Genomic DNA, 23,327 nt, shown 5'->3' with positions numbered 1-23,327 from the left:
GGTTTCATATCCAACGTCTTGGTTTTCCGATGATATTGCATTGTGGGTGCTACGATATTTTTAGCACATGAATCAATTATTATACACATGATGTTTGAATACTGAAGTATGATACTATCTTGAAACTGGAGCATGATACTATCCAGAGGTTTATGGTAATCTTGGATTTTGGAATATAAGACCAACTCCAGCATACCCTCTGAAGGACACTGTACACAAAATACATGCTTGGATGCACTATTCAAGTGTCCGTATTTCGCCGTGCAAAATGGGTGGCGGTGGCGCCTACTTTCACTCCTTTCCAATCCGACTCAACCGATTATATGTTTATGTTAATTTTGGATGATTTTTATCAGATTATTTTTATAGAAGTGTAAACCCTAAAATATGTATTTAAGTTGTTTGGAAGTTCCTTTGTTATTCGAGAAATAAAATTTAGCATTTATTCTACTATGAGAATCTTTATCACAACATATCTTTTAAAAAATATACAAATAAAAATAATATTGGATTTTGATGCCTTAAATCTAAATTTGAGATTTTAAAATTTTAGAATATAATTTTGAACTTAGAAAAATAAGCAACAGAAGGATTTCCTATTTAATGCTGCGATGACTTTTAGGACGAGGGATTCCTATATTGCTCTTCTCAGAAACCGTAGCAGGTTTTATGAAGCTAGTGAAACTATGTAAATGCCTCGTAGTGCTACCTTGCCTCGTCTCCTCGGTAGAGGTGTATGAGATTCATGACCCCGTGGTAAAATGGGTAACACGACTTGTGGGTAAAGATGCTCAACCTCTGCAGAGGATAAAACTGGTATATCAGCCATGCTCATGGTCATGAGCGGCTCCGACCCTCACATGAGTAATTTATGGAACTAAACGTAATTTGTCATTTGCGTTGCATTGTGAGTTTTATATTAATTGTGATCTCTTATTGATTTGGGTTGATATTTATTTATATTTAGTAAATGTTAATAAAATTTTGACCAACTTTAAAAGCAATACTGAGTTTTAACCTTTTTCTTTGGTAAGCCTTACACTTTAAATGAGCTCACCTGCACATTATTCCTTACAAATTATTGAGCGATGAACGTATGTGAGTTCACCTTTGCTGTACCCACATCACCTAGGTCAATGACAGGTACCACAAGATAAGGAGCATGATGTATGTCGCAATGAGATTCGTGAGAGGTTTAGTCCGTCGTCTCCCAATCAACTAAGGTTGCTGGATCATTGTCTTCGTATGATGTAATTATTTAACTATTTTGTACAAAACTGCATTATATATTAAAGATGTGACATTCGTTTCTGTAGCATGAGTTATCATATATGTGAGACTTGATTCTATCACATATTTGCGTTTGGTTGCGGGACAACCAGGACAGGGACATCCCCGGCGTCCTCTCTTGTCCCTCCAATTCTGAGGGATAACTGGGACAACATTGGATAGTCCTGTCCCAACCCTTGACTTTGAACCAAACAACTTTATTTGAGGGATCGTCACATCCTATCCCGTCCCGTCATTGCAACCAAACGCACGAGTTTGACCCTTAAATCCGAGTGTGACAAGAAGTTAACTGAAGAGTGTTTAGGGTTTAAGCCTTTAAAACCAGTTCAGATGGTTTTAAAATAATCCATAACTAATGATGCAATATATAATTAGCCAATATAGAGGTGAAACAATATGAGAGAACAAAAAGAAAGAACATAATTCCCGTGCAAATGTAAAAGAGAAAAAAATATGTTTCGAACGATTTGGAAATAGTGCGAACTTTCTGATGGATTTTTTAAAAGCTAAATACTGAAAATAATAGGAGAAATTCAACAAATATATTTCTTATTTTACGACTTGAAAAAACTTATTTATCAATTTTTTTATTCGAGGCGACGCCCGCAGCCGCCGCCGCTGACGACGGAGGAGCAGCACCTCTCGTATGTCCACCGCTGACCGCTCGTTTGTCAGCCTAGCACCGGGGTGCATGAGCGCCCAGTATATGCTACAGCACCGGCGCCCCTGGCCCTGCCGCCTGCGCCGCTCGTTGCCCTGTGCACTCCGCGGGCCTCGGGAATGGCCAACCAGGACATTTATCGGTTTGCCCACCCTCTCCTCTCTTCTCTTCTCTCTCGCCCGCTCTCCCTCTCTCCCTTCTCTCCGGCTTCCGATTGGGTATTGTTTATTGGCTTCTGGCTTTAATTAATTACTGTATTTGCATGTTCAGGTATGTTGTTCAACTAGTACTGCTAGATGCATTAGCAGTTAAGTGATAAACAGATAATTCTGCATTGTATCGTCGAAATATCACAGCGTACATATGCTTTTAAATAGTAGACTCGATACCTTACAATGTGTGTTACCTATGTATTAGTATAGCAGTGGAATTCTAGCACAAATTGTCCAACAATCATAAGGATCTTTTTGGCCTTTGCTCGCATAATCAGACGACCTCCACTTAAGTTTAAGAGATGCTAGACATGTTAATTTGTTCTCTTTGCTTCTTATGCACACGGAATCAGATTCTTGCTACAGCTGGTTGGTGATGCAATCATACAATAGATGGATCTTGTGAAAACTTGATTTCATAGGAGTGATTCTAGGGTGAGTCTATTGAATGGGAGTAGGGAGTTATTAGACAGACATATGTAATTATGAATTTGAGAGGTTAACAGAAACCAAATACAAGTGGAGGAGGGAGCACCAATACAATCTGCTGAAATTTGTGGATCGTCTTTTTTCTACTTTGAACCAATGCACACGTCCCCAACCATTTCATAGGAATTAGGATCTTATGTTATTTAGAGAATCCAAAAACTCCTGGGACTTGTCAAAAACAAATTACCGAAACTGAATACCACTGCATAACCAAGGGATTCAGGCTTTCAGGTCCATGTGGTAAACATTGCAAAATATGTGCTATCTTCACTTTTCTGATGTTTATTATGAATGCATCTTTTTTTTGAAAGTCATTATGAATGCATCTTCTGAAAATTGAGTTCACTCTGCAGGTTTCTTTTGTATTTGGATAACCTATAAAGGTCTCAGCACCCAGTATGATTTGGTTGGCAAAGGATGTTTTCTCCAGAATAATGAAAGTTTAGCTTCTGGTTCATTTTATTGTCTGGTCGATCTTTTTTATACTGTGATAAAATGGGGAAGCACTCAGCTGAATCTGGGGTTAGTATGTTGTTGCATGGAGACTTGGACATACAAATAATTGAAGCAAAATGTCTCCCCAATATGGATCTCATGACAGAAAGGATGCGAAAATGCTTTACTGGGTATGGAGCTTGCAGCAATGATTGTGGGAAGTCGGAACCACCACACCCGGACATGAGAAAGATCATCACTAGTGATCCATACGTTTCAGTTTGTCTGTCAGGAGCAACGGTGGCACAAACTCGAGTCATTGCCAACTCGGAGAACCCTAAATGGGATGAACACTTCTATGTTCAAGTTGCTCATTCAGTTAGCAGAGTCGAGTTTCATGTAAAGGACAACGATGTTTTTGGGGCAGAGCTTATCGGCGTGGCTTCAATACCAGTTGAGCACATCATGCCAGGTGATTTGGTCGGTGGCTGGTTTCCCATTTCTGGTCAGTACAGTAATCCTATGAAGCCATCTCCTGAGCTGCATTTGTCTATCCAGTATAAGCCAATCGACACAAACCCACTATACAAGGATGGAGTTGGTGCTGATGGCCATCAGAGTGTTGGTGTCCCAAATGCATATTTCCCTCTTAGGAAGGGTGGTAAGGTCACACTATATCAAGATGCTCATGTTCCTGACAATTTTCAACCTCATATTGAGATGGATGATGGGAGGACATATGAACAAAACAAATGCTGGGAAGATATTTGTCATGCAATCATTGAGGCTCATCACCTTATCTACATAGTCGGCTGGTCCTTGTATCACCCTGTGAAGCTTGTAAGGGAATCAACAAAACCTGTTCCCAATGGAAACCCAGTCACTATTGGGGAAATTTTGAAACGCAAAGTTCAAGAAGGAGTCCGTGTTATAGTGTTGCTTTGGGATGATAAAACATCACATGACAAATTTCTCTTAAAAACAGTAGGATTCTTTCCTCCCGTAGAACCTCTTCATTTCCTACTTTGCTGAAATTGATATATATCGAAACTATTTTACTATTTTGCTTAAATGGTCGTCAAGGGGTAGACAGATAGCAAACATGCACTAGATAGTACTCTTGTCTATTTACCAGATGATAATGATGAAAGGAAGAATCAAGAATGTAATAACTGAAAAGGTAGATGTATTTTGATGATGTGTAATTCCTTACTTTCAATGTCCCTAGTGTCTCTTCTAAGATTGTTGTCAAGATGAATACACAAAGAACTAAGCTAATAAGTTGAATAAACTATTTGAACCTGCATATGTTGTGTGTCTGTTTTTTCTTCTTTGTCATTCTTGTTGTATTTTGGATTTATTCTGTAATTATTATTATTTATATAAAATATAATGATAATCAGTCTTCGTGTGTTTTTCTAGAAAAAAATATGAACAAGATAAGCCTAACGAAGTATAGAATGCAGACTGCAAGTTTCAGCTCCTCCTCCTATTGTTTTGACTATTACTCCATGTTTGCTGCTTCTTTTTAAGAAGAATAGTCTGATAGAAATGGTGTAGGTGGAATGCAGGATGGTCTCATGCATACACATGATGAGGAAGCTCGAAAATATTTCAGACATTCAGGTGTCCATTGTGTGTTGTCTCCTCGCTATGCCAGCAACAAACTTAGCATTTTCAAGCAGCAGGTTTGGATATTGTTTCTCCCTTGTTACATACATGTACGCTGAATTGCTAGTTTCCTCATATCATGTACTCTTTCTTATTTTCTCTGTTGGTTCTTTGTCCTTTCATATACATTGTGACTCACTCAACATCCTGTGCATTGTCTTCCAAAACGTGAACCTACATTTTGAGCTAATGGAATTTTGAACTTGTACAGAAACAGAAGATGTCCGCTTGCATTTTATTCAGGCCGAGGCTGTATATATCTTTTTGTTCGGATAAAAAGTTGCGAGTTAGAGATAAAGTTGGTAGTTTGATATATATGCTGCTGAAAAATGAAGATTCAAATTTGCATTGTGTATGTATAACATTCTTGTGAACCTTGGGTAGAAAAAAGTGATGAACTGTTGGCTAGGTATATGAGCATTCTGCTTGCTGTTGGTGAGTCTTCTTAATTGAATTTGATGACAGAAGTATTTGTAATGAAGTTGTGGGCTTGGAGTTAGAATCCGCAGTTCATAGGTCCTATTATTTTATAGCACTTACTCTTACCTCTGAGTTCTGTAACACTTCTAGTATATCTTGAAAAAAGTTATCTTCTCCAGGTTGTAGGAACTTTGTTTACACACCATCAGAAATGTGTCATTGTAGACACCCAAGCCACAGGAAACAATCGAAAAATAACTGCTTTTATTGGTGGTCTAGACTTGTGTGATGGCAGATATGATACACCTGAACACAGGCTTTTCAAGGATTTAGATACTATTTTCAAGGACGATTTCCACAACCCGACATTCCCTGTAAGTTCTGTACCATCTATTTTTTTCCTGTCCATCTATTTTGCTGACTCTCTTACAGAATTTTCTATGCTAGTATTAATAAAGTTAGCATCATGACAGGTTAATAAGAATGGACCCAGACAGCCATGGCATGATTTACATTGTAAAATTGAGGGTCCTGCTGCATATGATATACTTACAAACTTTGAACAGAGATGGAGAAAATCTGCAAAGTGGAAAGTTAGCGTCAGAAGAGCTGTGAGTTGGCATCATGATACATTGGTAAAAATTGATCGGATGTCATGGATTGTTTCCCCCTCTTCAGATGAATTAAATGCACATGTTTGTGAAGAAAAGGACCCTGAAAACTGGCATGTACAGGTACAATGAGTTATTCATATTGAGATCAATGTAACAAATCTATTCTATTATTACTCATTCTACTAGGTTGTAGATGGTTTCTTTACCTTCTGCTATTTCGTTAGGTTTTCCGATCGATTGATTCAGGATCTGTAAAAGGATTCCCAAAACTTGTTCAAGAGGCTGAATCCCAGGTAATTCCATTTCAGCGAGTAGCCATGGAATATTGGAATGTGATTTTTTTAATGAAGATCTGTCGTAATTAACTTAATAAACATTAAAATTGAAGCTTTCTATCAGTAATATGCTATTGTGTCCTTTTGTTGTGCAGAATCTTGTCTGTGCAAAGAATCTGCAGATAGACAAAAGCATACACAATGCATATGTTAAAGCGATCAGATCTGCACAGCACTTCGTCTATATTGAAAATCAGTACTTTATTGGGTCTTCATACTACTGGTCTGCACACCGAAGTGCAGGTAACAAGTTGACTGTTAGCTACATGAATTACTTTGTTTTGTCTCGTTTGTTCTTTATCCTCCCATTTGTGCCATCATTAATCAGGACTTGCTTATGGATCTTGTAATATTTCTCGTTTCACTTTTTGTTACTAGAAACATGACCTAGTTTAGTTCTAGATCTGTTGTTACAAGCGATTAACAACCTTATTTTAGCACTCCTGGGTATTGACTGAGGAATAATCGAACCTTTTACCACTTGTCCAAGGTAAAAAAGAGAGCATAAATATGACTGGTTTGATTGTAAATGGTGATTGAAGAAACTAGTGATATGTAATGCATATACCATTTGATGCATTTTTCTATGTCAAGATGAATAAGGTGAATTCAACTTATGATTTGGATACTTTTTTGGCAACAGGTGCTGAGAACTTAATACCAATTGAATTGGCCATAAAGATTGCAAGAAAGATTAAGGCAAAGGAAAGGTTTGCAGCATACATTGTTATACCGATGTGGCCTGAAGGGAATCCGACAACTGCCGCTATGCAGGAAATCCTCTATTGGCAGGTTCGCTCGTCATCATGGTCGCATTTTCATTGAAAATATTCTATGCTTGTTTTTCCTCCCTTACGTTTTTTCCATTGTTTCCATTTTCTCTTCAAGGGGCATACCATGTCCATGATGTACAAGATTGTCGCAGATGCTCTACGAAAGGAGGGTTTACATGAAAGGCATCCACAGGAGTACCTGAACTTCTATTGCCTTGGCAAACGTGAAGTCTCGAATGAAGTTCCGACGACAGGCAATTCTAATGAGAACTCTGCAGTGGTAAGTACACATACCGTGTTCTTGAATGAGTTGCTCAAATGCGCTATTTAGATCTGTTTCGTGAGGATAGGCTTGTCCTTCTCTCTTTTCTTCCAGCGTTTGTCCCAGAAATTCAAGAGGTTCATGATCTATGTGCACTCAAAAGGGATGATTGTGGACGACGAGTATGTTCTCATCGGATCGGCCAACATAAACCAGAGATCCATGGACGGCTCACGGGACACGGAGATCGCCATGGGTGCATACCAGCCTCACTACAGCTGGGCTGGAAGCGGCAGGCCTCCCAGAGGACAGGCACGTCTCTCGTCTGTATGGGGTTCTTCGCACCACATCTAGAGCTGAAGAAGGCTCATGAGCCATAACACATGCGCTGGCTGCTTTGCTGCTCACCTGCAGGTGTATGGGTACAGGATGTCTCTTTGGGCGGAGCACCTGGGCACAGTGCAGGAGTGTTTCCGCCGGCCAGAGTCCGAGGAGTGCGTGCAGCAGGTGAACCAGATGGCAGATGACAACTGGGCGAGCTATGTCTCGCCGCAGATGGCGGATATGAAGGGCCACCTCATGAAGTACCCCGTGAGGGTCGAGCAGGATGGGAGGGTGGGGCCGCTGCATGGGCAGGAGAGCTTCCCAGACGTCGGTGGCAAGGTGCTGGGGACGCACTCGTCGCTCCCCAATGCGTTGACGACGTGAGTACTGAGTTGGATGTAGCTCGAAGAAGCTCGAAGGTGGCAGGCTGGTAAATGGTGAGCTGAAGCTCTGCTCGTCAGAATCACTGGACGTGGTGCAACAAGGGGTTGATACATTGGAAAGTTGCTGATCCGATTTCTAGCTTTAAGGCTGTTTGTATGTATATTTATATTGAAAAAGCGAAAGATGTGATATCCAAGATGAATGGAGACTAATGAGAAAATGTTTGCTTCAATTAGCTTGTGGTTACAACTGATTATATATTGAGGACAAAAACCTTCAAAAAACGATCCTCTTCACGGTTAATAAGTGCTTGTTCGGTTACAAGGGATAAAATCTCACCATGGATTTAATCCGGATCTAGATTAGGTAAATCCATATCTCACACTCAATCTCATGGTGGTATTAAATCCATTATTTAATTCATATATCTCTTAAAGCTAGTTATTATTTTGATACATGAATTCTAATATAAACTTATGCAATATCTTCATTGATGTGTTCTATACCTAATGAGCTGTGGATAGAATCCATGTCTTCTATAGTTTAAAAAATTTCTAAACCCTTAGGTTATAATCTATGATGGGTTTAACTGAATAAAAAATTTGAGTAGATTTGGAATATTTTGGGACATGAATTGTAATATGGATTTAATTTGGATCTATGCTAATCGAGAGTTGAATTGGGATAAATGAAAGGACTAAATAGGGATTTGGATCGCTGGATCGGCTATAGTAATGATGGCTAAGATGTTGCCATGTTGGAATACAAGATATCCATTTGGCACTTAAATTCCCCAAGATTTAACCTACATATATTTGCAGTTTATTCTTCTTTCAAGCGAGGTTTCGTGGTGTAGTTGGTTATCACGTCAGTCTAACACACTGAAGGTCTCCGGTTCGAGTCCGGGCGAAGCCACTTTTTGACCTTATTTTTTTTTAAAAAAAATTCATCCTGAAAATGAATATCCATCCCGGCAGAAATTACTTCCAGCAGGAAACAATACCAACGCCTTTTGCGATGACCATGTCCTACAGAAGGTAGAAGTGAAGCTCTTCTGTTTCGTGAACAATTCTTTACATGAGCCTTTTGCTGGTTGCTGCGCTAGCGCTACACTATTTCGCCGTCACACAAGAGAAGTTCCCATGTTTCTGTTTCTCCCCCACAGATCTGTCTCATCTTCAGCCCCTGTGAGCCTGGGCCGAATCAAATGCCGAACAAGGTGGGCACCTCATGGGTGCCATTTGATGCTGCAGCCGACACTACAGGGAGCCAAGCCAAACAACAAACAAACGTTAGAAAGCAGAAATGAAACGTAAGGCGCGGCACCAGCGAATCAGATTCTAAGGTAGCCAAAACTGACCTTGGCTTTTGCACAAAGGGCAGTTCTTGGCCACTGAGCGCACAGTCAATCGCGCGGCTTAGGTCCCTGCAAAACTGGGGGAAGAGCTTGAGCACAGGGGAGGGGGCACTGCAGAGTTCAAGCAAGCAAGCGCTAACACAGACGTCACAAAAGTTTACCTTCCGGTTACAGGCACGTTGTTACTGGGTCTTGAGTCATCGAACTGTCCATGGTAGAAAAGTTCAAAAGGCCTCCGGCCATCCTGCTCTCCGGCGAAAGGGAGTCAGTTGCTATTTGGATTATTGCAGTTTGCACAACTGGTGAACGCTGGAATTTCTCAGTGGCCCTTACCTTTTTGAACAAGTAGAACTCTGGCGTGCAGACCGCTCCAAAAGCCTTGGCTACCTCTTGAGACTGTAGGTTGCGGTGGTAACAAAAAAATAAACAAAATTAGTCACGAGGAAGAACTTCAATGCTGAAAAAGGATAGGATATCACTCGGCCTAAAAAAGCATCTTCATGGTCGCTGAAAAATCTCTGAATCCAAGGCACGGTGCGGCCAGACCTCATCGTAAAGATATGGGAAAGGATATTTGAACAGCTCTGCTTCTTCAGCCATGCGATCTGGGCCATCCTGCAGTGATAAAAAAAAATAAAAGTCAAGATTTTGTGCGACCAGAAAACCAGAGCAGCCGCGTGAACCGTAGTAGAAAACATATGTCCTGACACACAGGAGCATGAGAACTGAGGAGCACAAAATGGGCCACCTCCAAAACTGAATGGATAACTTCTTTTTTTTGTGTGTGTGGTGTCATTGAAAATGGATTTTGAAAAGAAGAACAATCGGAATGAGGACTCAACCAGTAACATATTTGTAAAGTAACCCCCCCACCCCACTGTCACTAGCAAAAGTCATCGTGCAATATAAGCTGATTAAATCTCGGAACCTTGAGTGCTGATAAATGCAAGAGCACATAGAAGGAGCGCCATCAGATATTACTTGAAGTATAAATACTTTACAGCCAGTGGTTTTGATCTACCAGAGTAGTCATAGCCAAAGTGTTCCCAAAGCATTAAAAAGATACTCCTTGCTCAAGTAAGGTAATCATGGGTTGCAAACTCCTAACCTGGGGATGCGTCCTAACTGAGTTGGACGATATGGCAACAGCACCAAGTCCTTTCTGCAATGCATCTAGAAGTCAAGTCATCACAGATGTAAACAGAAGAGGGAGCTCTGCCAGCTCTCCCAAGTTGTTTGTTACCTCCACATAGAAAGAGGCGAGCTTGCTGATGTCCTTTTTCAGATGTTTTACAAATGGACAGTGGTTGCATATGAACATAACCTGAAGAGAAAACAAATCAGACGGGGTTCAGAATGTAACGTGCAAGGGCTAACAACAATCAAACAATGGAACTGAGCATGTTTCTTCAGTCAAGTTACAGGCAAAAAAAAAAAAAATCAGACACAGTTAGTTGCACAGGAAATGGGTCCTACATCGAATGCCGAATGCGTGAGTGTGGAATACGTGTTGAATTGGAGCACATATATAATACCGAAGGAAATACTGAAAGAAAAATTCACTGACAAGCAGTGCAGAGTTGCCCTCGAAGTCATCCAACGTCCAGAGCTTTCCAGTCAGTGGCTCAGGGAGCTGAACGCCCACCGCAAAGACAAGAACACCAACATCAGGCTCAAACAACCACGCCTAAATCAGGACTTTATAGCAAGCAGTCTGTGCCAAAATGACACACAGACCTCGAAATCCGGCGCGCGGAAGCCGATGGTGACGCCGGTGGACTCCGTCCGGGCCATGCGCACCCGGAGCCGCCGCCTGCACGCGGCCGGCAGCGAGGTGAGGGAGCCGTGCGAGCGGCGGTGGAGAGGGAGCGCGAGGAAGCGCGGGCGGGATGAAGAGGCGGTGAACGAAGAAGGGAGGAGAGAGGTCCGCGCGCCGCCGACGGACAGGGACATGGCGCGAGCTGCTCTGCTACACGGCAACACCCCTCTGTGCGTGTGGCTGTGCGCTCGCCGGTCGCTGGAAAGGAAATGTTAGCAAAATGGCTTTGGTTTTATTATTAATCACTCCATTCTAACGAGACATTTGAATACATCGAAGTTAATAGTTAGTTAACTAAAAATAGCTAATAAAATTAGCTAGCTAATATATAACTAATTTTAATCATTAACAATTAGTTCTAATGCATTAAATACCACCTATAATTAAATATATTTTTTAAATATATTTCTAAATTTATAAGTATTAAAAAAGGACGTACATAGACGACAAGAGCAACTCTAACCTACTCATACTTCTAAATTTAATTTAAGGACTTAAATTCATAGCTCTAGCATAATCTCTAGTCTCTAAAAGCATCTCCAACAAAGTAACTTAAAATAGTGTCCTAAAATTTAATATACTATATCATTTAAAGTGTTTAGAACACTAAAAAAATAAATTGTGTTCCAACAGTTAACTCCAAAATCATATATTTTACGAAGTAAATTACATTATCAAGAAAGAAAATTAATTACATTATAAGGAAAAAAATGTTGAGAATGATGTACAAAATAAGGATAGAGCATTAGTCTGAGATGTAATATATTTAGGTCACTTGATGGTGTGCCCTATATTTTTTAATAAAAAAATATAAAATAAGGTACTATTGGAGCTATTGTTAACGAGTTGAGCTCTATATTTTAAGATAGGACACTAATTTAGGTCAATACTGAAGATGCTCTAGAGAGACCCTAAAAAATCACCATAAACTTTTATTTTCATTAGTTTAGCAAATTTAACCTATTTACTATTCTAAGTTTAAATTTAAAGACTTAAACTTGCCGTTGCATAATCTCTACTCAACTCCCTAATGTAAATTGACCCTAAAAATCACCCTGAGCCTTTGTTTTCCACGAGTTTGTTACAACACCCTCTATTTTGATCATGAAACCAGTGGCTAGATCTGCTAGGTCGATGCCTTGCCTCCTCTACTCTTCTCATCCTTTGCCACCACGCGTTCAGTGATCCATTACTTTTGTTGAGTTTGTAATCTAAATTTTAGATAAGGGGCTGAGTTGGCGAGCGAAGCGGAGGCTCGTCGCCAGAGTCTTGGGACAGAGTGTAGCAAAGCGGAGCCCCCCGCAGTGCATATATTGTTGACCTTAATTAAGGTTTTGACCAGGTCATCATCATAATCCTCTTGTAAGTCATCGTCTAAGGACGATGTTCTGTAAACACTCCATATTATAGTGAAAGTTTCGTCTAGCTAAAGCTCGTAGTTTTTTTGTTTCGTATTGAAAGGTGTCGGTGTTTCGAGACCGGGGGGTCCCTGGGACGACGAGTGAGTGTCGCCGCGTGCCCCAGCCCAGATGGGTCGAGCGCGAGGGCGAGCGCGAAGGGGGGAGAGCGAGGCGGCCGGAGACCGGCGTGAGAGAGGTGGGAATCCCGCGGCCTTCGTGTTCGTCCCGCGCCCAGGTCGGGTGCGCTTGCAGTAGGGGGTTACAAGCGTCCACGCGGGAGAGGGAAGCGAGTGGCTCCAAGCGAGCGCCTGTCTCGTCCTCGTCCCCGCGCGGTCAACCTTCTCTAAGAGGGCCCTGGTCCTTCCTTTTATAGGCGTAAGGAGAGGATCCAGGTGTACAATGGGGTGTGTAGCAGAGTGCTACGTGTCTAGCGGAGGAGAGCTAGCGCCCTAAGTACATGCCGTTGTGGCAGCCGGAGAGATTTTGGCACCCAGCTGGTGTGATGTCGTGGCCGTCGGAGGAGCGATGGAGCCTGGCGGAGGGACAGCTGTCGGAGCGGTTGGGTCCTTGCTGACGTCCTCTTGCTTCCGTAAGGGGGCTGAGAGCCGCCGTCGTCACAGAGTATGCGGGGCGCCATCATTGCCTATCTGGCGGAGCTAGCCAGATGGGACGCCGGTCTTGTTCCCTGCGGCCCGAGTCAGCTCGGGGTAGGGTGATGATGGCGCCTCCTGTTGACGTGGCCGGCCTGCGCCCTAGGTTGGGCGATGTGGAGGCTCCTCCGAAGCCGAGGTCGAGTCTGTCTTCCGTGGCCGAGGCCGAGGCCGAGCCCCTGGGTCGGGCGAGGCGGAGATCGTCGGCTAAGGCCAGGGCGGAGTCCGAGCCCTGGGGCCGGGCGAAGCGGAGTTCGTCGTCTTCTGGGACTTAGCCCGAGTCCGAGCCCTGGGTCGGGCGGAGCGGAGTTCACCGTCTTCCGGGACTTAGCCCGAGTCCTAGCCCTGGGTCGGGCGGAGCGGAGTTCGCCGTCTTCCGGGACTTAGCCCGAGTCCGAGCCCTGGGTCGGGCGGAGCGGAGTTCGCCGTCTTCCGGGACTTAGCCCGAGTCCGAGCCCTGGGTCGGGCGGAGCGGAGTTTTCTGTGGTGCCTTCGGCAGGGCCTGACTGCCTGTCAGCCTCACTCTGTCAAGTGGCACCGCAGTCGGTGTGGCGCAGGCGGCGCTGTCCTTCTGTCAGGCCGGTCAGTGGAGCGGCGAAGTGACGGCGGTCGCTTCGGCTCTGCCGGGGGCGCGCGTCAGGATAAAGGTGTCAGGCCACCTTTGCATTAAATGCTCCTGCGATTTGGTCGGTCGGTGCGGCGATTTAGTCAGGGTTGCTTCTTAGCGAAGGCAGGGCCTCGGGCGAGCCGGAAATATGTTCGCCGTCGGAGGGGGGCCTCGGGCGAGACGGAAATCCTCCGGGGTTGGCTGCCCTTGTCCGAGGCTAGGCTCGGGCGAGGCGTGATCGAGTCGCTCGAATGGACTGATCCCTGACTTAATCGCACCCATCAGGCCTTAGCAGCTTTATACTGATGGGGGTTACCAGCTGAGAATTAGGAGTCTTGAGGGTACCCCTAATTATGGTCCCCGACAAAGGGTTTTCCACGTAAATCTGTGACGTGATCTGTGATTGTTGGTTGACTACTTCGTTATTTTGCAAATTGATTCTGCAAACAACTTTGATTTGGCTCATAGATATGGTGGTACTGTTATTAGTGACATGCAACAACATGTCGAATCAAACTATGTGCTCCTCTTCACTCTGCCAATAGGTGTGGGGGCTTGGGGTACAGGAACTATGACCTTATGATTTTCCATGAGATGGTATAGCTTAATGATAAACATGTGACAACTATCATGAGTCCCTACCAAAAATTATCATAACCCACTCCAATGGCATATTTCTGTTAAATTTATGACAATCTTTGTCCATCATATTGATTAATTATTTTTTCTAAACAACATATTTTTGTATCATGCATTCTAGCATGAAGAGAACCTCACCCATAACCTATAAGAGTGTGCCCCATTGACCCTTTGTCATACAATGGCCCTGCATTAGGTATTCTAGCTAGCTATTGTATCCCTTGTAGGGATGGCAATTTAACTTGCAAACCTGAAACCCAGACGGTATCTGACCCGATGGGTGTGAGTAAGCAGTGGCGGACGTAGGACATAAATTCATGCGGGGCCAAATAAAATCACAAAACAATTAGACAAGACCGTAAATTAGATGTAATATTGTATATAGAAACTAGTGAACGTATGATAAAAGCTAGAATTTGAATGTACACCTTGCTTCATCTTGAACATTTTTATCATACTCATCAATTTGTCTTTTTAATGTTGGATTTAAAACTATTTCATCTAGATTAGATATTCTGTCAATATTTAATTGTTAAAACTCTTGTTTGCGCAATGGTCGGTCGAGGGTGACACACTAAGAGTATGTTGTTTTAGACTCTCTCCAACAAATGTGCTATAATGTTTTATATCATAAATTTTATGGAGATTCCCGTCCTCTACACGTCCAACAGTATCCTCTAAATAGTCATCTAAATTTAGGAGACACTGTTGGATCCTTCGTGTATATAGTTTATCTCTCCTCTATTCATTTTAATACTTTAAACAACAAATTTAGCAAAACTAAAATATGTACAATATGTTTGAGATGCATTTGAGAGTATGACAAATATGTATGTACAAAAATAAAAGTAAAATGTGTCTAATATAGGTATTTACTCATAGAGAACAAAATTTAGAGGACACTGCAGAAGAGATATTAGATATATAAGAGGAAATATTTTATAAAAGATCGTAAATGATGAATATAGAGAACGAACGATGAACGATCGAATGATCGAACGAACGAAAGATCGGAATTTCGGCAGCATAACGGCAGGAAAAAGATTATTTTGGATGGACGAACGATCGGACGAACGAACCATGAACGATCGGACGAACGATCGAACGATCGGACGAACGAACGAACAAACTAAGAATAGGGGTACGAACGATCGAAGAACGACCGAACGATCCTTGTGCTAGTGTGTGCTTGTGTGGGAGGTGTAATGAGAGTGGGCGTGTGGGTGTGGGGGGGGGGTTGCCATGAAATGGCTTGGGGTGGGATGAGAGGAGGCCCTTGCCTCTCTATTTATAGCCATGGTGGGGGATTAGGGGGAGAGATGAGAGGATTAGTGGGAGGATGAGAGGATTAGTGGGAGATTAACATGTATTTGTCTTGTATAAGTGAGATTAGCTCGTAGAGCTCACCGTATGACACCGGAGGCATACGTATATGTGTGAGCATGACGAAAGTTATGAAGAAAATATTTGTAGGGACTTCAAAAATGAATCTGAAGGTATTTCTCAGGAAGAAAATACTTGGAGATATATCAGTGGAATATTTGGGCAGTATTTCTGAAAGAGTTTGAGGGTGATCACTGGGGAAATATTTGTAGGATATTTTGAGGAGGATTTTAGAGAGAATATAGACCACTATATTTTATTTGCTGATATCAACTCGTAAACAAACACTTAAAATAAAATTTGAAATTCATTTTGAATTTAGAGCAAGTTTGAGAAAATTTCAGGATTTGAATTTTTGGGATGCTACAATATGAAGGATAAGTTGTCCTTGACCTTGTGAAGAGGTGTCGAGGCTAGCGTTGCTTGTCATGCTATTCTCTAGAGTTGTGAGTTCACCGAAGATGGACGATAATGTTAGTTATCTATCACGATTTCTGAGGAAAACCAAAACAGGGCAACACTATTAAAGTGACAGGATATTTCTTTCCTTTAATCCACTCATATAGAAGAGATAGATAAACGAGAAAAGGTTAAATCATATACATGTATGCTGAGCTCATAGGCAAAAATGTTAGAATAATGCATCATGAGCTTATTTTATTATTTCCCTATCTTTGGTTACAAATGATTACATGTATGCCTTCGGAATATTTTAAGTATGTTTGAAGATATTGACACCTCTGAGTTTTGGATGTGGAGTGATCCGAGGTCACACGAGATCACGAACAACAAAAAGGATGAAATATGGTACAGTATTTATAAAAACAGTGCAACATACAACTTTATATAAAATTATAATTATGACTTTAAACCCTATACATATGCTACAAAGTCTGTTAAGGTATAGGGTTTTAGGGTTTAGAGTAGACCGTATCACCATCTTTTCCTCCTGGAAACGTGGCACACATATCGTTTGATCCCCTTTGTTTTTTGTTACTTGCTTTTGCTTGAGATGTCATAACGTGCTTCGATTACACATTAATACTGAAGCCTTTTCTTTCCTTCTTTAACCTGCAGAGATTACTGCGACGAAGGTCTCTAGAGGTTTTTGTGACGAATGTCAACTTGTTATTTCTGAACAAAATACGAAACAATCAATATTTGTAGTTTGAGGACTCCCATACGAGAATCGCCTTTCAAAAAACGGCGCGAATCAGAAAGCCCTCGCCCGCGCCAGCCCGCCGATGGAGCAGGAGCTGCTGCAGATCCTGCGGGGCCTGAAATCGCCACGCCACCTGCTGCAGACCCACGCCCAGCTCCTCGCCCGCGGCCTCTCCGCGAGCCCGCGCCTACTCCCGGTCCTCGTCTCCGCCGCGTTCTCCGTCTCCCCCTCGTCCCCGCGCCAGGCCGCCGCCGCGGCGATCCTTGGCGCTGCCGGCTCCGGCGCCTCCACCGTAGCGCACAACACCCTCATCGAGCGCCTCGCAGGGATCGGCGGCGGCGGCGGCGGCGGCGGTCGTGGTTGCTCCGCGGCGGACGCGTTGGCGGCCTACGCTGCGATGCGTGCCGCAGGGGTGTACCCCAACGGGTTCACCTTCACCTTCCTGCTTCGCGCGTGCGAATCCTTGAGGCGGCTGTTCCTGTGCCGGTGCGTCCATGGACAGATCGTGAGGTGTGGGTTCGGGTCCGATGTGGTCGTGCAGAACGCTCTCCTGAACGTGTACTACAAGTGCAGCGACCCGGGTGATGTTGGAATCGCTCGCCAGGTGTTCGATGAAATGGCTAATAGAGACGTGGTTTCGTGGAACTCCATAGTTGGTGTGTACATGTCGAATGGAGACGCAGCAGGGGCCATGGAGTTGTTCGAGGCGATGCCAGAGAGGAATGTTGTCTCCTGGAACACTATTGTCGCTGCATTCACGAGGGCGGGGGACATGGTGTCAGCACGTGCTGTGTTTGATAGGATGCCGATCAGAGATGCCATCTCTTGGAATCTCATGATCTCAGGGTATGCAACAAGTGGCAATGTTGAATCTGCATGGTCACTTTTTGATATTATGGATCGGAAGGATGTAGTTTCCTGGACTGCTATGGTCTCTGCTTATGCAAAGATTGGGGAACTAGATTCAGCTAGAGTGCTATTTGATCAGATGCCTGATAAGAATTTGGTTTCGTGGAATGCAATGATTACAGGGTACAACCACAACTTGAGGTATGATGATGCACTGTGCACATTTCAGCAGATGATGCTTGAGGGAAGATTCATGCCTGATGAAGCAACATTAGTAAGTGTTGTCTCAGCCTGCGCTCAGCTAGGCAGTGTTGAATACTGCAACTGGATCAGTTCTTACATTAGTAAAAGCAACACTCATATAACCGTTGCATTAGGAAATGCACTCGTAGATATGTTTGCAAAATGTGGAGATGTAGGAAGAGCACATTTAGTTTTTAATAAAATGAAAACAAGATGTACCATTACATGGACAACAATGATATCTGGTTTTGCTTATAATGGACAGTTTAGAGAAGCCCTATTGGTCTACAATGATATGTGCAGAGAAGGAGTCACACTGGATGATACAGTCTTTGTTGCTGCACTTGGTGCTTGTGCTCATGGAGGTTTGTTGCAAGAAGGTTGGAGCATCTTTAATCAAATGGTTGAGTACTGTCGCATTGTTCCAAGAATGGAGCACTATGGATGCATAGTGGACCTACTTGGTCGAGCTGGTAAGTTACAAGAGGCAGTTCGATTTATTGAAAGCATGCCTCTTAAGCCTGGGGTTGTCATTTGGGTAACTTTGCTTAGTTCTTGCATTACGCATGGTGATGCAGAGTTGTCAGAGTATGTCAGCACAAAGATAGTTGAAATGGAACCTTTTAATTCTAGTTATCAAGTGTTGGTTTCAAATTGTAGTGCCCTAGAGGGAAGGTGGGACAGTGTGATGGATGCTCGCAGAACAATGCGTGATTGCGGAGTTGAGAAAACACCTGGTAGTAGCTTGATTCAGGTAGGAAATGAGGTACATGAGTTTTTGGCTAAAGACACAAGGCACAAGAAAAGGAAAGAGGTATATAAAACTTTGGATGGTTTAATAGCCCTCATCAGACATACAGATCACACCCCCTTGGATAAGTTATTGCAGCCACTTGAATAACGAAGAATTCTTTGAGTAGCTGCAACCTTACTATGTGAACAATAAGTTCCGGACTAATTCCTGTGGGAGGCCTTTTGTCTAATAGGCAGTCAAGGGCAGATGGGCTTTGTAGCCAAGATTGTGATTAGATCAACAATTATGATTTAATGGCATCCATGGCCAGTAGAGGATACTCTAGGATAGGTTGAGTTATTCACTATCTTGCCAGGTTGGTTGTGTGCAGTGCACTTGACATGTGAATGAAAGCTGATTCAGTTGTCAATTATGATCTAGAATGTGAAATGGGGGGCCATCAAATGAATTGCAGTTGCAGTATGTTGGCCAGTCATTTTTATTTTGAATAGAAAATGAACTGTATTTTATTTAAGATTGATGGGGCCACCATTGACACCAGCTGAGCATGTGCCAATCTTAAAGAGGAACAACCTACTTTGCATCTCAGATGTTTCATTCAGATAACTGATATAAAGTTTTCCTTATTATAAATTCATGTATGTAGAAACCCAGTCTCAAGCTTTTCTAATTACCAACAGAAAAAATGTTGATGATTATTTTTCACTGATAGATATCTGGCTCATTGCATCTTGTTAAATATCGTATTCTGGTTCCATCAAATTGATGAGATGTCTTGCTTTCAACATCTTCATACATTTTAAAACAGAAATGCTAAAACATAATAACATTCAAAGAGTTCACTGATGATGGAATTATTGTAATTTAGTGCTAACACAAATTACCATCTTCACATTCAAATGGAGTTCTATCCTGTTGCTTCTACACCTGCGTTACTATGTACAGTAAAACTTTATCATGTTAGGTATATTCACATGGTTTTGATCTCAAGGTTTACAAGGAATTTGCATTTTGTTGTCAGTATTGTTCCAGTTTATATTGGTTTCACATGGTATGTGCTGTTTCTAGTTCTGCGCCTTAAGGGCAGCTGTCGGTTGTTGGGCCTTGATAATTTGCTCTTTTTTACTCCCAGTTTCTTATTTGATGTCCTAGACTTGGTGTCAAACTTTATAAAATTTGACCATTGATAGGTGATAGGTCTGAAAATATTAATATGCATAATATGAGAATGATATGGCTTATGGTTAGGTTTGTCTTCAATAATACTTTCAAAAGTTTAGATTTATTTGCGTATATAATAATATAGTGATCAAAAGTAAGTAGTCAAAGTGATGTCTCAAAAAACAATAAAAACAACAAGATGGTGATAAAGGTCAAATAAGAAACCAGAAAGTATTTTGTGAACTTGAATTCTCCCTCTAGTGAAAATGCATTTTATGAGTAAAAGGTTGGTCTAGTGTTGAAATCTTCATTTTGGCCTAGGCTCCCCTGTCTTTCCTATTTTTTGCTACCAAACTTTGATACATCAACCTCAACTCATCGTTTGTATGCTGCTGTGGTTCCAGAAGGTTCAGACTGCTTTGGTGTCACATTTTTTTTAATCTTTAGAGGAACGGAAACCATCCATACTGGGTCATCCTGTTTTGTCACTTTCTGACTCTCCAGCCTTTTTCATTTTGCTCCTCTGTTGCCTCAATTTTTTTTATATTTTATACTCCAGTCATTGCAACTGGTTATACTTGAATTTGTTTCACAATAATACCATATTACATTTACATGTACTTGATTACTTTTGAGCAAAGCATTCATTGGATCCTCCTTTTTGTGCAGGCTGGGGAATTGCATTCGTCTCTCAGGACTCGTGTTTGCAGTTTTGATATATTTAACATGCTTCCCTCAAAAAATTGTAGCAACTTCGATAGAATTGAGTCCCTTATGCTGCAGCTATTGAGCATATCTTATTTTGGTAAAGTTAAACGAGTTTGTTTGCAACGTGCTTTGATCTTTAAAGTCTAGAATTTTTCCGGAACAAACTTATAAATCCTCCATGTGCCCAGTTCTTCAGTTGACATGCTAGATTTCTGAATGCAGTTGCTATCTTCTGGTCCCATAAATAATAGTACTCACATCACATATGCTGGAACCCAGAAGCATCACATATGCCCCAACCACCCAAGAGTACTACAGTGCTGGGTGCTCCTCAACTAAGTGCGGTGGTACTTCTTCTGTTTCTCATGTGCGCCTAGGACCATGCATGGACAGCCTTCAGAGCAACTGGCGGTGACCACAAGAGGTAATCTTGTATAGTCCATCTCTGCAGAAATGGTTAATTCATAACTGTTTCATTTACTCTGAGTGATCTGCAGGCAGTTTCACAAGAGAGAACTGCCTCCGTGCATAGTTGATGGCTCGACGTCCTAAAGGGGAGGAAAGCGTGGTTGATGTCTCTAAATTTTGGTAAGACAAGCTTGGCCTCTTGTTGCCATGGTTGAGTTGCCTACCTGCCTGGACAAGAGGCGTCAACGAGTGTGTCAACTGTCAACTCTTCCATGTGAATCCCTCTGTTTCCTGGCCAGTCCTTGGATCCAGAAGGACACTGGCTCTTCAATTATCTTAATGGATTATGATTGCATTTCCGTTCGTTGCAATTATCCCTTTGTTTCACAAAGCTGAAGCAGCGCACTGAAGCCGTGAATGTGGGTTGTTGTCTAGCGAAGTCAATGGTTGGCTGAATTTCTGTAGTGTTGGGCCGTTCAATAATCATGATGCCAGTGAGGCATTGCTGCATTGTTGATGCCTGAAAAAAATCACTGGATTCAACAACAAAATAGATGGATGTGCATGCGCATGGTTAAAGTCTATAAAATACAAAATTCTTGGATTTTACTCATATTCCATGTCAGAAGGTCAGATGAGAGCAAATAGGCAGCTACGACACTGTCAACCAAATACTGCAATCCAGTGTTGACAAGATGACTAATGTGTAAGGGATATTCATACGATTAATTCGTTCATGGTACTTGAATTAATATTGAATGTGTTTTAGTGTGTGACCATATCTGGGTCAGATTAGTGTTAATCATAGTAGGCTTATGTATAGATGGTAGGATCTTGTCTGAAGCAACGTCTCTTCAATTTCAACGCAGTAGCTGCGTCTCCGATCGGTTAAATATAATATGCCTTATGCATAGTTGACAGGAGATTATTATTTTCTAGAGCAACATATTTTTTATTTCAGATCCGTGTACCTATGGATAAAATATACCTGCAACGTACCACTATTACCATATAATAAATCTCATCTTAGCTAAAAAAATTATTCTTTTAGCTATCCTTTGTCGAACTATCAAGTTATGTAATCATATAGTTTGTTATATTTGATGTTTAAATTATTTTTATGTGTTTCTTTGATATTTTAAGTGATTGATATATTAGAATTTAAGACTTTCATAGTAGCTACGGGTTACCAAATGAGTAAAAATTAATTGCACATGTATGAGTATAGGTAAAATTCTATATCCGTGAGCGGATATGGGTAACTTGACCATTAGAATTTTGTTTAATGGATACGAGTATGAAATAATACTATCCAATGGATATATATCAATTGCCATCTCTAGTCACGCTAACGCTCTGGACAGTAGGCTCCGCATGTAAGACAGCTCCACGGAAGACACCAATCTTCTATGGTGTCTCTTCGTCCAACGGTGGATGTTGTACTGAGACATGATTGACATCATATAATAAAATGAGGTAGGCGAGCTATGAGAGATAGCTCGACATATTTATGATGACATGGAAGAAAGAAGTGGAGACAGAAAGAAAGCATGATACTCACTAATAGCCGGTTGAGAGTGTGCTGCTCACAAATTTCAAGACGGTTTGTGAGAGATTTATGAGAGAAACATGTGTATACAACATTAAATGTATATCTTGTATCATAAGAGTCATTATAAAACTAGCTTTTAATTATCTATATGTAACATGGTAACATCATAAAGCCCACTATATGCTATATTATTAACCTTGCTCTTATTTGATTAGTCCATTAGTCTAAGGGATCGGTCGGTTCAATTGATATCGATCATGTTAGAATCATTGTCAGGTACAGACTAATCAATATCAACCGACACATTGGATAAGTACGGGTATGTCATATGTGAAACAGTCTCATCAACTGCCACGCTCGTTGTGCATGGACCGTGTCCACGAAGTAACAACATAGACTAGAAGTGTCGGTTCTACAGTTCCACAAACATAACTAAAAGAAGGGTTGTTTTGATCTTTGGACTAAATTTTAGTTCATATCATATGGTATTTAAAAGTATTAAAAATATAGTCTAAATACAAAACTAATTACATAGATGATGACTAAACAATAATATAAACCTATTAAGCCTAATTAATCCATGATTTGACATGCTGCAATAAATATTCATCTATGTAATTATTGTGGTATCGTTTTACGTAAATTTGTGGATTGATTAGGCTTAATAAATTCGTAGATGATAAGTATTTGCTAATTATGATTAATTAGACTTAATAAATCTGTGGTATCGTTTAACATTCATCTATGTAATTAGTTTTTAAATTG

The 23,327-nt window shown here is 41.7% G+C and overlaps 3 protein-coding genes and 1 non-coding gene across 12 annotated transcripts; 3 read left to right on the top strand and 1 right to left on the bottom strand.

Moving 5' to 3' along the window:
- Positions 1 to 1,863: 1,863 nt before the first annotated feature.
- LOC103647321 (phospholipase D delta) lies at positions 1,864 to 8,102 on the top strand. Of its 5 annotated transcripts, XM_008671869.4 has the most exons (12): positions 1,907 to 2,093; positions 2,222 to 2,258; positions 3,006 to 4,071; positions 4,659 to 4,775; positions 5,358 to 5,552; positions 5,652 to 5,912; positions 6,017 to 6,085; positions 6,223 to 6,370; positions 6,771 to 6,919; positions 7,016 to 7,180; positions 7,277 to 7,474; positions 7,577 to 8,102. In XM_008671869.4, the coding sequence occupies exons 3-12, from the start codon at positions 3,148 to 3,150 to the stop codon at positions 7,868 to 7,870; spliced, it is 2,520 nt and encodes an 839-aa protein (XP_008670091.1). In that variant the 5' UTR covers positions 1,907 to 2,093; positions 2,222 to 2,258; positions 3,006 to 3,147; the 3' UTR covers positions 7,871 to 8,102. The 5 variants fall into 5 exon arrangements, with proteins under 5 accessions (XP_008670089.1, XP_008670092.1, XP_008670093.1 ...); XM_008671867.4 differs by lacking the exon at positions 2,222 to 2,258 and having other exon boundaries at positions 1,864 to 2,093; XM_008671871.4 differs by lacking the exon at positions 2,222 to 2,258 and having other exon boundaries at positions 1,894 to 2,093; positions 4,648 to 4,775.
- Positions 8,103 to 8,711: 609 nt separating this feature from the next.
- TRNAV-AAC (transfer RNA valine (anticodon AAC)) lies at positions 8,712 to 8,785 on the top strand. Its single transcript has one exon. It is a non-coding gene; the product is annotated as a tRNA-Val (tRNA).
- Positions 8,786 to 8,807: 22 nt separating this feature from the next.
- Positions 8,808 to 11,290, bottom strand: LOC100272300 (uncharacterized). Of its 2 annotated transcripts, none has more exons than NM_001366427.1 (9): positions 10,965 to 11,205; positions 10,795 to 10,860; positions 10,471 to 10,551; positions 10,336 to 10,389; positions 9,774 to 9,842; positions 9,561 to 9,623; positions 9,389 to 9,471; positions 9,231 to 9,296; positions 8,808 to 9,129 (listed from the first exon to the last, which is right to left on the bottom strand). In NM_001366427.1, exons 1-9 carry the CDS (start codon positions 11,178 to 11,180, stop codon positions 9,099 to 9,101), a joined length of 729 nt encoding a protein of 242 aa, NP_001353356.1. In that variant the 5' UTR covers positions 11,181 to 11,205; the 3' UTR covers positions 8,808 to 9,098. The 2 variants fall into 2 exon arrangements, 1 of the variants encoding a protein (NP_001353356.1); XR_561683.3 differs by having other exon boundaries at positions 8,823 to 9,129; positions 9,231 to 9,304; positions 10,965 to 11,290.
- A 5,522-nt stretch (positions 11,291 to 16,812) lies between these two features.
- Positions 16,813 to 22,023, top strand: LOC103647320 (pentatricopeptide repeat-containing protein At3g29230). 4 transcript variants are annotated; one of them, XM_035965395.1, is made up of 4 exons: positions 16,813 to 18,452; positions 20,564 to 20,699; positions 20,825 to 21,026; positions 21,100 to 22,022. In XM_035965395.1, the coding sequence occupies exons 1-2, from the start codon at positions 16,970 to 16,972 to the stop codon at positions 20,608 to 20,610; spliced, it is 1,530 nt and encodes a 509-aa protein (XP_035821288.1). In that variant the 5' UTR covers positions 16,813 to 16,969; the 3' UTR covers positions 20,611 to 20,699; positions 20,825 to 21,026; positions 21,100 to 22,022. The 4 variants fall into 4 exon arrangements, with proteins under 4 accessions (XP_035821288.1, XP_023157433.1, XP_035821287.1 ...); XM_035965394.1 differs by having other exon boundaries at positions 16,815 to 19,371; positions 21,100 to 22,020; XM_023301665.2 differs by having other exon boundaries at positions 20,564 to 21,026; positions 21,100 to 22,023.
- Positions 22,024 to 23,327: the final 1,304 nt, after the last annotated feature.

This window comes from Zea mays, chromosome 2 (assembly GCF_902167145.1).
Source record: "Zea mays cultivar B73 chromosome 2, Zm-B73-REFERENCE-NAM-5.0, whole genome shotgun sequence".
NCBI classification, from domain to species: domain Eukaryota; kingdom Viridiplantae; phylum Streptophyta; class Magnoliopsida; order Poales; family Poaceae; genus Zea; species Zea mays.
The sequence above is the reverse complement of the archived record's forward strand: the minus strand, read 5'-3'. Positions and strand labels throughout refer to the sequence as shown.

Coding starts and splice junctions, on each gene's coding strand:
- LOC103647321 (XM_008671867.4), top strand. CDS start 3,148: ATGGGGAAGCACTCAGCTGAATCTGGGGTTAGTATGTTGTTGCATGGA. Junction 6,086..6,222: donor TTCAAGAGGCTGAATCCCAG/GTAATTCCATTT, acceptor TTTGTTGTGCAG/AATCTTGTCTGTGCAAAGAA. Junction 7,475..7,576: donor GCAGGCCTCCCAGAGGACAG/GCACGTCTCTCG, acceptor GCTCACCTGCAG/GTGTATGGGTACAGGATGTC.
- LOC100272300 (NM_001366427.1), bottom strand. CDS start 11,180: ATGTCCCTGTCCGTCGGCGGCGCGCGGACCTCTCTCCTCCCTTCTTCG. Junction 10,861..10,964: donor TCCGCGCGCCGGATTTCGAG/GTCTGTGTGTCA, acceptor GTGGGCGTTCAG/CTCCCTGAGCCACTGACTGG. Junction 9,130..9,230: donor CCCTTTGTGCAAAAGCCAAG/GTCAGTTTTGGC, acceptor GGCTCCCTGTAG/TGTCGGCTGCAGCATCAAAT.
- LOC103647320 (XM_035965394.1), top strand. CDS start 16,970: ATGGAGCAGGAGCTGCTGCAGATCCTGCGGGGCCTGAAATCGCCACGC.